Source organism: Apodemus sylvaticus, chromosome 18, assembly GCF_947179515.1.
Source record: "Apodemus sylvaticus chromosome 18, mApoSyl1.1, whole genome shotgun sequence".
Lineage (NCBI taxonomy): Eukaryota > Metazoa > Chordata > Mammalia > Rodentia > Muridae > Apodemus > Apodemus sylvaticus.
Window position 1 is genome coordinate 12,839,966 of NC_067489.1, and position 16,158 is coordinate 12,856,123.

General features: G+C 38.6%; 1 protein-coding gene across 1 annotated transcript in view; it reads right to left on the bottom strand.

Moving 5' to 3' along the window:
- The window catches only part of Csmd1 (CUB and Sushi multiple domains 1), a 1,354,421-nt gene extending 1,345,866 nt beyond the window's left edge, over positions 1-8,555 (bottom strand). Inside the window, exons 1-2 of the mRNA XM_052162855.1 lie at positions 8,531-8,555; positions 7,567-7,783 (exon numbers count right to left, since the gene is read on the bottom strand). Coding sequence (XP_052018815.1) covers positions 7,567-7,783; positions 8,531-8,555 — 242 coding nt within the window. The remainder of the gene's footprint in view (positions 1-7,566; positions 7,784-8,530) is intronic.
- Positions 8,556-16,158: the final 7,603 nt, after the last annotated feature.

Consider the following 16,158-nt stretch of genomic DNA (forward strand, 5'->3'; position numbering starts at 1 on the left):
TTTGAAAAGAAAAAGAAAAAATGTTTCATAGCAAATGATACTTTATCAATAGTGTATAGAAAGATTTAACACTTTTAGCTACCAAGGACATACAAATTTAAACCACAGGAAGTGAACACTCTACTCTTCACTGGGTAAAATTGAGGAGATTGGACACAGCACATCTGCAGTGACCTCAAACCTGGCTTCTTGTCTGTAAGTGGGATGCAATGTAGGCCAAGCCTGTGGGAATCAGAGCAGTTACTGCTTCAATGTCTACAGTGATCCCATATCCAGCATATTCCATGACTAGATATGAGTGGTCACCAAGTATAATTTAAAGAAAAATTGTAGGATGTGTAAATATTGTCAGACACATTATGCACATATTAGAAATATCATTATAAAACCCATTACACTGGACAGTTAATATGAGCTAATAAGTTGCCCATGTAAGAATTGCATGCAAATGACCACAGGACTGTCATGTATAGTGGCTGAAACCAAGTGCAATAATAAAATGAGTATCTATTAAGCATAAAATAAATGTTATCTAGCTCTATGAGGGGTGAAAAAGGCAAAGATAAATCAAAATCAAGTGGATTGACTTTGTAGGTGGATGAAGCTGAGGTAAAGGGACGGGTGTGTTATTTTAACTTTTATCTGCATAGCTGACCATGCCAGCCATCTTGCATTTTTTTATATTTTCTCCTTCTCCCTCTTCACTCCTCTCCTCTCTTCTGCTTAACCCCTCCCTCCTTCCTTTCTTTCCTCCCTGTCTCCCTCATTCCCTACCTCCTTCCCTTTCTCAGTCCTTCTTTCCTTCCTTACCCCCTCCTTCATTCCATCCCTCCTTTCTTCCTTCCCTTCCTCCCCCTTCCTCCCTCCCTCTATCCCTCCCTCCTTCCTTCCCTCCCTTCCTTTCCTCCCTGCCTTGCTCATTCCCTCCTTCCTTCTCTCCCTCACTCCTTCCTTCCTTTCTCCCTACCTTCCTTCTTTCCTTCCTTAACTTTCTCCTTCATTCCATCCCTGATTTCTTCCTTCCCTTCCTCATCCTTTCTCCCTCCATCCCTCCCTCCCCCTCTCTCTTCCTTCCTTTCCTCCCTCCCTCCCTTTCTCCCTTCCTTCTTTCCTTCCTTCCTCTCTTTTTTTTCAACCTCCCTTCCTTCTATCCTCCCTTCATTTCTTCCTTTGGTAAGGTGTAACCACTTCAATCTTTCTTTGGTCGGGTGTTATCATTTGAATCTTCTTGCCTGGCGTTCCACAGTGTGAAATTATAGATATTTACTACCACATCTGACATAACTTGTCTTACTATAATTCTACACAATACAAGTCAATCTACAGAGATTCTAAATGCAACCATTTTCTGGAAAGATGGTAAAGACCTGGGTGGACTATAAATGGAGGAAAAAATCATTGTGTCAGTGAGAGAATCTCAGTTATGGTGGTGGTGATGTATCATGGTTGTATATAAAAACACATTACATTTTATTTTGCTACACATACCTTTCAATTTTTACTAATTATAATGTTGGATTGGAAAATTGCAATTCAAAGACTCATTCATCAGCCTCATTTGCAAAATGATTACCTAGCACTTGAATAAAGAAATCAAGAAGGCATTTTGTGTGAAAATATATATATATATGTCTCATCTTTTTGGAATATTCCAAAAAGATGAAACAGCACATTTGCAGGACAAAAATCCAAATCAACCCCATAAACTTAGATCAACTTTATCTGAGAAAAAGGTGCATAGGTATTCTCAAGAGTCCTGCCAGCAGCGTGAGCACCAACCCAGGAGAATCTTTGGGATCAGGACAAATTCTCAATTACAACACAAAATAACCAAATCCTAAAAAGGTTCAAGCTATGTAAGGGCTTTTGAACTCTTCTGATCAATTTAAAAGCACCAGCATGTAGATCTGGCAGGGCCGCAGAGCTCCCTTAAATTCACAGGTTTCTACTATACTGTGCAGGAGAATTTCCTTTGGTTTGAATATGATTCAAAAATGGGAAAATAACCCTGAAGCCACAGAACAATTGCAAAATCTGGACAACGAGAGGTGGGCTGGGACTCTGCTTGACAACTGTGGGCTGTTCCTAAACACCTCACCTCACTGCACAAGCAGCCTCATTGTCTGTGCCACAGCAGTAAGGATTCAACATGTCGACCCTTGTCTGGTGCCAAGCTGCAATGACCCTAATATGCGTTATTTCTCTTCTACTATGACAAAGTAACTGACAAAATTCAACTGAAAACAGGGAAAGTTATTTTGTCTCACAGTCTATTGAAAAGGCATCGAGGGAGTTGCGAGAGGCATCTGGTCATGTAACATCTACTGTCAGGAAGCAGAGAAAGAGAAAGTGTGAGCTTGCTTTATCCTTTCTTTTGGGTCTGGGGCTGCAGCTCATGGGGTGCTGCATTGCATATTAAGGGTGGGTCTTCCTCCTTTACTTAATTCAGTCTTGAAACTCCCTCAGAAACATGCCCAGAGAATTTTCTCCTGCTCAATACTAGAGCCTTTCTAATTGACTACTTATTAATTTCAACCACTATAGTTTAATTCTGAATTGTGCCTGTGTTAGCCTTCCCTAAGTTACTCTCTCTCTGGGATGTGATCTTGGTAAAGAGTAGCAATTTTTATGAATTCCCAACTGAGAGGGGATTGTTTTAGTGCTATCAGGAAGCTCCTTTTTCAACTGGCTTGCTTTTTATACTATGGAGAGTGTGGTGAAATGAGAGCACTCACAGGGCTATTTCTGGAGGGATCTTCCAGATGAACCGGTCAAAATGCAATGTTATAGGTAAGAAACACATTGCTGAATGAGCAGGACAGAGACACAGGGAGGAAGATACACAGGCACAGGCAGCTCATACTGACCCATCAGGTCCTCTACTTGCAATCACTTCCCCAGTGGACTGGCTACTCTCCCTCAGTTGGAGCAAGTTCCAGGGTCACGTTTATTCTTTCTGCCATGCTCTCGTTTGGTACCTGTGCTCAGACTGCTGGAACTTGGGGTCTGCGGTTAGGAATTGCAGTATGCATCCTGCTTCTTATGTAACTGGACATCAACCAGCCATGCGCACAAAGTTGAGGGATAGCAACTTAAGCATCAGTGTTCATCTATTTAAAGAAATGTTGGTGATTTTTTCTCTTCAGTCCAGAAACACATTTGTTACATTGTACTTTAAGAGAAACCCTAAGCATAAAGGACTCCTTCATCTTTGAGGTGTAAGCTACTCTTACTGCTTCAGAAAGCCCTGGACTCTTCGATGGTAACTTTTGAGTTCATGCGTATGAGTTTATGACTTGTAAACAGTGAGAACAAATGTCTTCCACCTGCTTCCAGCTCCTATCACACTTAATCACAGAGCAGAAGGCTAACTCTACCAGACCCATACTGGAAATAGTGACAACACCATACAGGAGACACATCAAGGGTTTGCTGTTTATAAACATGTAATATCCAAGACACTGAGAAGAATTTGATTCTGTTCAGGAAGCTCAAGTTTGACTTGGCCCTTGAGAGTGGCCAAAGGTATGCAACTTGCCTAACTTTGGGTACATGAGAGAGGCTGGCATAGAAGACCCATGGATATGTTTTGCTTTGTTACATGCAACCAGTATTAGAAAGTCCCCATATAGTGTGTAATGATTGGGTGTACAAAGTAGGGAATCTTCTGGGTTTTCATTTGCTATAGGCTAAATTGCCTCAGCCTGACATGATGGCACATATAATAAAATTCATCCTTTGGGTTAAACTAAATTTACAAAATAAAAGTAGTAAAATCTTATCAAATAGATGTAGTTTTAGAGAGTTATTATCGCCTAAGGGAATAAGAACAAAGCTCTCCAGCTTCAGTAAGAACCACAGTGATTCCAGACTCTCTGCTGTTTTCAATGCTGGCTTGGTTGATTTTTTTCATAGTGCTCTCAGGGACCTGTAGGAACTATTGTTGTGATCAGAGAAGACTTCGGGGGTAGAAGATAAGATTTGGGTACCCTCTGCCTTTAGGAGGTTGTATTAGAAACTTAAGGAAGCTAACAATGTCTCTAACTCAGCCTTCTTCCTATGGTCCATCTGTTTTCTTTTTATTTACTCTGATTCACCTATTCATACTAAATATATACTACAGCCAGTCATATAATTACATGCATATAAACTGGTTATATAATATCTGGAGTTACATGCTAGTCAAACAATAGTTGTATCCCTGTGCTTTATATAGTCCCTGAAGTTCGAAATTTGGGGAGAAAAACTCCTCTGAACTAATGCAACAGTGAGAAAGAGGTCAACATAAAAGACCCAAGAACACAGAGCCAAGGAATGAGCACACCTAGACATGGCAGAGAGAGAGAAGGCAAGCAGATATAGTGTGGAGAAAATTTACTCAAGGGAGCGACTCCCTCCCCCGAGATGTACTGTTCAGATCAGTGCAACCTCAGCGGAGTCCTGAAGGATCTAATTGGCCAAAGCCTGTTCACTAATCAAGGGCAGATGTCAGAGCCCATGTTATTTCAGACGCTAAGACTTAAGTGAGGAGAGACTCAGCTAGGGGGAAACTGATCTAGGCACCTGCTTCTTTGGATATTTTTTACTATATTCAGATACAGTGTGCAGCATATTTCATTGCAGAAGTAAAGATATGTTTATTATGGGGAAATGTAATTTTTATATTTTAAAATTAAAAACAGATGACTTAAAAGGAGACGATAACTCTGTGTATAGCTCTTATTCTTTTGAAAATTATTTTGTAAGTAATTCTTCAATGAAAATTGAAAATCTTACCATGGTCACAGTTACTTAGTCACAAGGGGAAAGGTAGAAACTGGCTTTGCCAATCAATGTTCAAAACGAGGAAAGGAAAGAGATGAATCTTAAACAGAAAAGAAATCAATCATTCAACTAGAAATATGGTCATCCACATAAAGCTCCTTCACAATCCTGGAAATCCATTTATAGCTCCTATTTCTTATTAATATGGATAGCTTCCCAGTAAGCTATTTTAACAAACTATTTTTACAGATCCCCCACCTTGAAGAATAAAAGTCAATTAATGCCATTCTGACTTTTTGTCATGTTCTCTTCTTTTTTTTCCCCCAGAAACCACGGTCTAAAAGTGTGATAATTTTATTGCCTTTTGAAAGAGAACGTAAAAATGATTCGGGAAGAGCTTTCATTATGCCTAAAGCTGGGGACAGCCCATTTCCTTGTATGTGAGAGCTCAGATTCACACCTCCATTCAGTTCTCCCTTAGACAAGCTCAGCTCATTGGGATCCCTCTCCAGTCCAGGGTCCTGCTGTGGCTAGTTCTAGCTTACCTCCTTCACCTCTCATTTCTGAATGAGAAAACAGTGTAGCTACATTTAGATAGAGTCAGGGGTCTTACAATCACAGAAAGTACCGTCATTCACAGCTAGCACATGATATTTTTTGACATTTTAATGGCAGATAATCCTATGCCACATGAGGGCTGTCCTACATGCTGTAGGGAACTTATCAGCACTGATGATTTGTACTTGACAGATGCGAGTAAACTATTCCACCAAACTACAACAGCCAGAAATGTCTTGGACTTTACCATCTCTCTCTTGTGGACTATATGTAGAGAAAGAAAGCAAGAGGGAGGGAGGAAGAAAGCAGTGAGGGAAGGAATGGGGGAAGGGCAGATGCAAGGGGGTTTCTGTAACTCCAAGACCATCTTCTGCTACATACTGCTTCAAGAAAAAAATTACATTGAATATATAAGTATATGCACATTCAGCTTGGCTCCATGCCAAACCTGCTGAGTAAAAGGGTGGGCAAGAATGTCATAGACATTTATGTCTATGTCCTAGTTCCATACTTACATATCCAACAATTGACTTTGCTCTACCCAAACAGCCAGATATGCCATTGTTCCAAGTTTTATGTAATGCTTGGGACTGAACTCAGGGCCTCATACATTATATATATATAGTAAAGAACTGTGCCAACTGAGTTTCATCCTGAGCAACATTAGGTGACCATGTGCTAAAAGATGAGGAACCTGGAGCTGAAAGACTGCATGGTTATCAGGATCTCTACCACTGTAACCTGCAGAGGCTACCCGGTCTGCCACTAAGGGCTCCTTCACCTTGTAATCTCCTGACATGCACATCATCTTCTTCAGTTCCTGACCTTGTGACTGGCCAAGTCTGACAGGTGTCAGGCAGGGTCTACATCTGGGGTTAACATGAGGCCAGCATCTCTGAGCAGCATTCACAACAGCTCAACCCATGGCTATCCAAGCCTTAATCAAGGTATGTGTCACCATTCCAGCTAAAAATAGCATGATCCTTTGATTTTTATCTGGCCATTGATCGACAAATTGCCCCCTTGAGACCTCATAGTGACAGTGGAAGCAGGAAGACAGAATTTCAGCCAAGCTGTATCTCTAATCTAATGTCCTTATTGTGCAGCTGAACCCTTTCCAGGCCTCTGAACTGTCACACTGTCACACTACCATCTGCAGAGTTAGCACTAGCAGAGTTCTCAGTGACTAACCTACCCAAGGATATCATGCCAGGTATGAATAATTAGACACCCCGTGGTATGTTAACAATGCAAATGCAAGATTTCCTGTTCCCACTGCTCCAACACTCACATTCCTTTCCCATTATTATGATCATTGCAGAAAATCCGGAATAATCTATGAGCTCAGGGGATTAAAGGAGTCTAAATGCTGTGGCTGTTTCCCTTGGAGTCCCAGCCTATAAATGTTCCTTGAATCCTTGTTGGGTAAGTCTGTCTTACAACAAATATGATTAGGGCTATTAGCTTTGGTTTATGTTCAAGTAACACAAAGATAAGTGGATGGCATTTTCTTTATGTGTCCAGGAGCAATGTGCCCCATGGTGACTGACATGTAAAATGGGATCTCTGACTTTGAAGGAGTATTTGTTTGTGCCAAATCTGGATACAACTGAAGGTCTTATCAATTTTCAGCCATAATTCCATAGTTAAATCAGAGGTTGGGCAGATAGAAATCCATCCAAATCTCAAAAGTGAAACAGAAGGAAAACTGGAATCAAAGTATGAGAGAATGAACACATTGTTTTATGCTCACAGTGGGTTGGGAGTAGAACTCACAGATGTAAAGGACATGGTCATAATAAGCAGAAATGACGACTGTCTCACTCAGGGTTCTCCAGAATTCATTGTTGCTCAGCTCTCCCTGACCCTGCCTTCTCAAGGTGAAGTGGTTGCTTTACTACTCTCTCAGTTGAACCTTGAACTTAATTTCGTTTTATTTTTCTTTGAAAAACACAATTGTTTAAAAACTAAAGCCCATTGCAACTTTATTTTAATTACCTCAACAACAACTCTGAGCAGATCTAAAGCAGTTTAAAACTGTGTTTGATAATAGGTTTGAAATAAGTAAGAAATAAATCTTTACCATATGACAGAGACATTGCTCCTTGTGTTTCTTTATAATAGAATACTTTTCTGTTATATACTTTTATGTCATATAAGTATGAATAACACTTATAATAATATTTCAGAATGGAGAAAACCAAACATGCCACTACTCTATGATAGGAAACGTTGGTACTTTACCTCACTTTCAAGTTCCCTTGCTGGGGCTGTCCATCATAGACAGATAAGATGTCAAAGTCCTCTTCTAGGGCAAAGGTATGGAAGGATAGCTGGATCCGATTGCGCTCCCCAGTGATAATGATCCAGGTGCAATTGGCATAGTTGGGGTACCCATGGGGAAAGCCAGGGCTTTCAATGGTGCCATTGGGTCCCTGTACCAGGCCACCACAGTTCTGACCTGGGTAGAAAAAGCACAAAATAACATGTTATCTTTCTCATCATCAAGCTATAGTTTTAAGAATGCCCCTGACATTTTGATCAAAATCTTTAATGGTATATTATAGGAGTCTTGTGCAAGAATATTCAACCACAATTTGCATCAGTGTTCAAGGATAACAGAAGAATACCAGAAGATAGAATTGAAGAGAATCATAGAGCTATATTTGTAAACTAACACTAAAGTTCAGTTTCAATTTTCAACAACAGGGGAGCAGATTTTTCTATGAACATGGAATGCTGAAGCCCCTCTGTTCATCAGTTTTTTGTTAGAGACTTGGAGTTGCAGACAAAAGCAATATTATTAAGGTAACTGTAATACACACAGGTTCAATACAACGAAATTATTTCAACATGTGGTAACAATGATAGGAAGCACCACAGTTAGCCTTCCAAGAATGGCTTTGAGCCTGCTCTGTGTTGATAGGAGTGCTGTGATACAGATGGCCATAAGACCATAGATTTTTGCTGCTGAAAATAGAAGTCATTAAAAAATATAGTTTAAGTGACACTAGAAGAAAATAGTAACATAGCACAGGGTAGAACACAACGATATCTTCACCAAGTGTCCCCCCTTTTACAGGTAGGATATCTTGTATGGAGAAAAGAAAATATTGTATCAGATGGTGGAATATCTAAAGAAAGTCTGTGGAATTGTGACTGTACAGAAATACCCATAGCTCCCAAGTTGATACCTAGACCTTCTTACATTTCATGGGTCTTGTATTCAACATCCTACCTAGAAAAGAGCAAAGATGATTGTAGAACATAAGAAGAATTTTTTGATGAGAACAAATTTGTAGGAAGTAGGAACATCATGCACTTCCTACTAAGAAAGACCTGGAAAGAGTGAGAAGTGTAAACTTTTATTTAATAATAAGTAGGAATATCCTTAATAATTAAAAATAAATACATATTGATCTTAAATTTATACAAAGACAAGCTGGAATATAGCTATATCTATTCACAAAGACAGAGACAGATTCCTTGTGAGGACATCCCAGGCAACACAGCAGAACACTGTGGTAGCAAATAGTAGTAAATACCTATTATTGTAGAGGAGTATCTTTGAACCCCATAAAGTCTTGTTTTTATTTACCAATATGAAAATGGTTACATGTTCAGTGGTAATGGTGATAGTGTACAGCCTCGATGATAGATGTTCAAATGGTGCAGATATGAATAGAAAAGTTTCTGGTAGATTAGATCAGTCTATACTTGACTTCAAACTATAGATGACTTCAAACTGCTGGACCAAAGGACAAAAGTTGGGAGACAGGCTTTGTGTTTATCAACAGGAAAGAAGATAAAGCTTTGAATTCCATCTAAAATAATAAGGAACAGACCTGATCAGAGAAGAACCCCTGAAGACCTTGGCTACAGAAAGGATGGAGAAAATTCAAAAGGATCAAAGAACCAGGTGATGTATTTGCTGATCCACATAATTGTGGATGTCTCTGAACTGACTGAAACATAAAAAATTTCTTCAGTCAGAATTTCATCTATGCCTCGCAAATTATCTTGTTAGCTACAGAATTCTCATGTGTTATGATTGTTTGTCATCCTGTCATATGGAATGACTAGATTTGGGCTGTATGATCAAATTAACTTCTAAAGAAAACTGTTATCTTTCACCTGTTCAAACAAAGAGCAGAAAACCATCTTTCACGGATATGTGCACATTATATACACTGTGTTAATACAGAAACATATCACATCTAAACAGAAACACATATCACATCTAAAAGCTTTATGTTCACAGAAAAAAAATAACAAGGAATGCAGCCCTGATAAGATGAACCCTCAGGGATGCTGAGTTGCTACGACTCTCCATTCCAGCTTCCCATCTGATCCTACCATAGACTTCATCAGTGCTGTTTCCTATCAAGACTTGCTTCTTTTTTGTTTGTTTGTTTTTTGTTTTGTTTTGTTTTTGTTTTTGTTTTTGTTTTTGTTTTTTTTATTCGATAAAATTTTTATTTACATTTCAAATGATTTCCCCTTTTCTGGACCCCCACTCCCCGAAAGGCCCATCAGCCCCCTTCCCTCCCTCTGTTTTCCCACCCAACCCTTCCCACTTCCCTGTTCTGGTTTTGCCCTATACTGCTTCACTGAGTCTTTCCAGAACAAGGGTTCCAGAACTCCTCCGTTCTTCTTGTACCTCATTTGATGTGTGGATTATGTTTTGGGTATTCCAGTTTTCTAGGTTAATATCCACTTATTAGTGAGTGCATACCATGATTCACCTTTTGAGTCTGGGTTACCTCACTTAGTATGATATTCTCCAGCTCCATCCATTTGCCTAAGAATTTCATGAATTCATTGTTTCTAATGGCTGAATAGTACTCCATTGTGTAGATATACCACAATTTTTGCATCCACTCTTCTGTTGAGGCATACCTGGGTTCTTTCCACCTTCTGGCAATTATAAATAGGGCTGCTATGAACATAGTGGAACATGTATCCTTATTGCATGCTGGGGAATCTTCTAGGTATATGCCCAGGAGTGGAATAGCAGGATCTTCTGGAAGTGAGGTGCCCAGTTTTCGGAGGAACCGCCAGACTGACTTGCTTCTAAGACAACAACAAACAGCTAGCTCATTTGGTCCAGCTTTACAGACTGTTCCAATAAGGACTTCAGTTAAACACTGAACTTTGTCAGCACATAGAGACTGGACAACAAATGCTATAACTACCTTGCTTAAGACTAACCATTTTCCTAATTTTGTTAGTCCTGCCAAAAGGAAGATTATGTCCGAAATCAACAGTAAGCAATTATAAGAGAACTGCACCTCAGTTCCCAAGAGGGAATTCAATAGACACTAGATGCCTGTCGTATTTTAAAAGGGAGATGTTTCCAAATAGTTATGGACTTGGACAGCGAGAAGAGTAAATAGATTAGATTCAGGGATTTCTTTTTCTCATTCCATTCTTTTTCTCTATACTTCTTTTTTTCTTTGGTAAGGGGAAAGGGATCAATAAAGAAAAGGAGAAAATAGGAATATATTACTGGATCTTCACTTCAACATAGATCTATTGCTATTCTCCAATAAGGTTTTTTGTTTATGCTGATATGAATTATTATATATTGATACACATTTAAAGTTATTTTGACATATATAATGTATTATGTTTTCAAAGTTTATTTTAGGTATTACACTTACATAATTCTTTAAAATGCAATATAAAGTCATAGTCATTTGGAAAGTTGCTATTACAAACAGAGATGGTAAAAATACAAATTATGAACTGTTAGGAATGGTTAAGAAATGCAAGTTAATAGTTAAGCAATCAAAATCACAGTCATTTAAATACTAGTTTAGTTCATTACAATAAGATGTTTTAAAGGTTATTCAAATACTCAATAACTAAGAATTAAAAACATTTGACAATCCAGATATACTATAGATAGTCTTCAAAAACCTCAGAGCGCCACAGAATATGGCATTTAAAGTTGCTTCATTATTGAAAGATCTTTTTGGCTATGAGACAGGTCTGCCTTTGATAGTACTCCATTGCACAGTACACATCAAAGATGAGGATCACCAAAATCCTCCAGTATGGAGTTGCTTCATATATGGCAAGCTAGCCACTGGGCAAAGAAAATGTCCATGCTTCAACTACAGACAAAATGATATCCAGAAAGGGCAAACAGATGCAGGGAAAAAGACTATCAAGCACTGCCAAAGCAAGTTAAGCAGGTCCTTCATTATTCCCACTTCATGGAAGTTCCGTTAGATATAACGGGCCAGAAAGGCTGAATATGGATGCTCCAATGTTATAGAGACAGTTCTGGGAAGCTATTCAGGTAGCCAACTATGCCTGTCTTTTATATAATCTTCAAAGCTACTTACCTGTACTTCCTATTTACTTAGATAATAATTATTCCTTCTCAAGTCTCTAATGGCATTGAACACTAGATAGTTATAGTCTCAAATTTAAGCTTAAATTGTATAGGATTTCAAAAAATTATTTTTATGTCTAAGGAGATGAGTGTAGGATGACAATACAAATTAGGATAGAAAATGACTTAGCTACAAGACCTTAATGCATCGGGATAGGATAGAAAATAGAATACTATCTCCCAATCGCCAAATATTTGTGAACCACACATTATAATGTAAGCCATATCTGATAGTCTTCATTGTCATTACTACTGTATTTAGTTTATACTTGAAAGACAAGAGACTTTTACTGAACCAAACAAGGGATTTGCAGATAGAGTATCTTGTATATTATATAAATGCATCACCTGTGGATTAAAAAGAAAACTATGGCCTATAAGAAAGAGTAGAATAAAAAGTAGGATATCTGGGCAGCAGAAATAATTTGAGGATAGTGCTAAGCATGAAAGATTTCCCCAGAAACATGAGATGAGGGTGATGCATGATACTTAAGGACAGGTATCAAGACACATGTCAGGATGTAGATTAGAATAATCAGGTTATTTTAAGTTATGATCTAGTCAGTGAAGCGCCAAGATATATGGTCAAGATATATGTAAGTATATTTTGAGTCTCCGTCTTCTTTTGGGTAGCATAGAGGTGAAAAAAAGAAGCAGACCTAACGTCCACAGAAAAGAGCAGAAAATGGGCTGAGGGACAGGTTCTCCTTTGCCTCTGTTTCTCTGGAGTGTGTGTGTGTGTGTGTGTGTGTGTGTGTGTGTGTGTGTGTGTGTGTACAAGTGCTCAGGGGTTTTCTTAATATACTCAAATTTCTGACCTAATTCCACACACCAATCCTTTAGAATGAGTTTCAGGATCAGACTTTCTATGCGGACACTCTGCCAAAAAGATCAATTCTGGAATACTAGTAATAGCCTCATGTACAATCTTCTGATCCCCTTCTTCTTTAGACATACCTTTCCTTTCCTTTCCTTCCCTTCCCTTTCCTTCCCTTCCCTTCCCTTCCTTCCCTTCACTTTACTTTACTTTACTTTCTCTTCCTTTCCCTTCCTTTTCTTGCTTTTCCTTTCCCAGCCTCACTAATACCCCCTCCTTCTGCTCTGGTCCCTCTGTCATCATCTTAGCTCAAAAAACCTCCCTCTGAGATCCCCACTCCATGTTCCTCCTCATATCCTCAACCATGGTGGAAACACCTTCAGTGCAAACCTCCTTAGTCCCCATCTGATTATATTATTTTATTTTTCCTTTATCTAGTTATCTGTAAATGTCTGCCTATCCTGAAAAATCTAAAAGTCAGAGGAATCAGTGCAAAAGGGTGGTCACTAAGATATGGAAAGGCCAACTATTCTCTCTGCATCACTGCCCTGGGTCCCTTTCTGCTGAAAATATTAGCAACATGGACAGGAACAAAACACTCCTTTTTAGTTAATGTTAGTACCTAACTGGTTTTGAGACAGACATGGAATGATTTCTATATTCTTTGTAATCTTTCCTTCCCTTTCAGTTGGACAATTTCCCACCAATACATTCTGCATTCTTAAATGTTTTGACTCTAGGACTGTAGCAGAAGTTTCCAAGAAACCTGAACTTGTTCTGATTACAGCAAGTTGTGCAAGTACTAGAATATAAGTATTATCCAAGATTTCTTTGTTGAACTGCAGAGAATTATTTCCAACTACATTTCAGTCTTTAAAAAAAAAAATCACCATAGTAGGCTTTACTGATCTCAAATCTTTCACATTGATATTATCAAATGATTTGGGAGTTTGCACAATATTAGTAAAATAGATTTAATGAAAGAGATTTATGAGTTTAAAAACTTAAGGACTAATAAGAAGCCCATTTTCCAATAAATTTAAATCTAACAATACTTTAGCAAGTGGATATCAAAGCAGTGGGGATTTAAAGAGCTTTAAAGGAAACAGCTTTCCTGGTTTATCTAGCAATTCTTGTTTCATCGTAAATAATAAAAAGGTGAAGGCTTGATTTTAAATTGGAGAACAGAAAGAAAGAAACTAACATAAAATGCTGGCTGAAAATTGGTCAGTGTTTGACACCCATCATGTAGCACTAGGTCACTACACACAAAGTGTTCCCAGGATAGAACCTTGAGGCAGCCTTCAGGGCATATCTTAGGATGATGTGTTTTGCAGGACGAATCTTGTTTGATCACTAGACAAACTTTCACACAGGCCCTGACAGAAACTTCAAGGATTTCTCAGGAGTTCTCAGCAAAGAGAATGTTATCCCTACCTTTGTAATCAATGAAGAAGTTTTCAATGTGCCTAAGATGGACACTAGATTAGTAGCGAAGGCTAAGACTATACAGGGACAGCTTGAGAAAGAATAAAACTGGAGATTGTATAATCGTCACTGTCACATCTAAATGAAATGTTGCTCTCATTAAAATGGGATTTGATTGATTCTCATTAAGAGAAGCTGCCAGAAGAGAAGAAAAATTCTAACACCCACCCAACTGCCAATTTGAGACTTAAAACAAAGCCAATGTTTCACACTCGTAACAGGATGGGTAAGAGTAAGTAATGGAAAGATGGTGGATTTTTCAACTAGATGTCCAACAGGGAAAATAGATATTGATTCCAGTCCCATACAATATATAAATTAAATTCCAGATGGATTGGAGATCTAAACATAAAACAACAATCTTTCTAAAAGACAGAAAAGTAAAAAATAAATATTTACTGCTCTGTGTAGTTTTAATCTAAAACACAGAAAAGTAACCATCATAAAAACTACCAAAAAGGATAGCCATAAAGATCAAGATATTTGAAGTCCATATTTTCAGTGATTGATACATAAATAAAGACCCCAATGGAACTCACTCACAAGTTTCTAAGAAAGGGGCAACATAGTAGAAATATAACCCATCTCAAGATTTTGCTTCCTCATGTGTCTAGGTTGATAGAATTCTTGACATGGTACAATGTATCTCTATAAACAATGAGCCAACATTTGTCCTTAACCCTGTTCCTCCATATTTAGATTGCTTCTGTAGCCTCTTCGCGTCTTCTTGCATTGCTTTAGTCAGTTGTCTCCTTCTATACGGAAAGAGGTAAACAGAGAATATGGTGCCAAATACAGAGTGCTTTTTTTGTAACCCTGAGTATGTGTGCTGAAATGCTTGGGTTCTGGTTTATGGGATATCATGGAAGCATTTGAATCTCTAAGTTAGAGAAAGTCTAGAATACAGTAAAAAGAGCTTAACCAGAAATTTCAATGCTATCTCACAACACCAGAATGAAGATAGTATAGAGGGGAGGCTCATGAGTTTTGTAGGCATGGGGACATGTGTGTGTTAGGGAAAGAAGAAATATCCAGGAAACTGGCTTAGCATACTATTTTATCAGACTATCTGGCTATATTTTGCATATGTCTTGAGAAACTGAGACTGAATTATAAAGTAATAAATTCCTATAGGAAAAGAATTTCAAGACATTGGATCATGTAAATGGTTGTTACACTATTCTTGGTCAGGTTTACCGAGTGACAGAACAAAAAATAGAAAATAAAAGTAAAAAAAAAAGTTTGGTTTGGTAGGAAAGGATATAAGTAAGTTTAAATTTGAGGATAAAGTGGGTGCAGATAAAGTACCTGTCAGGCAACCAAATAGGAAGACTCAAATTCATTGAGGACAATTGGAAAACTGCTCTGGGTATATGAGCCCACTCTCCAAGAATCTCAGCTCATAAAAAGGCCAATGCACTTTGAAGGGGAGATGGGACTAAGAGTAATGCCAAGCTGATTATGTTCTCCAAACAGCCATCTATGGAATGGGTTCTCTAGTCTCAGACCCCATGGGTCCATACAGGCCCCCACAGGCCACTAAAACTGTGGTACAGGTGAGGTGAGCTACTTCTTGAGCTGAGTATACAATTCACTTGTTTTGTAGACCCAGAAAAGGGAAGAGTAATCATCATGGAGGCTTGCATCAAGATTCCAGAATGTTCTTGAGGCTAAGCAGTGATTAGGAGAGTTAGATTCCTTGAAAATTCCTCAGAGGGTATTATATTAAGTGGTGAAGATGACTCATAATTCAGAAATAAACTTCTCTTACTGTTTCAATATCAAAAATAATGAATGTTAGCACATGCCTATCAGAGTGTCCTTCCTACTGCCCTGGTACCCAAAGGACATGAGTGAGACCAATTTGTTCCAGAGGAGTTTGTTGGCCTGAGTGATCTGCTGAGTTTGTGACAGTGAGACACATGGCCATGATGCACATACATCAACATAGCCAAGTCTGGTTGAAATTTCTGTGCTTCAGGTTCTGAGAAGAGCAAGCAAGAGTTACACAGATAGGAGCTTGCAGTTACCATCTGAATCTGTGCTGACTACTCTATTTGACAATCTATAGACATCTCCCATCCTTCAGGATGCATAAACCCTTCTGTCGGGATGTGTAACTCAGGAG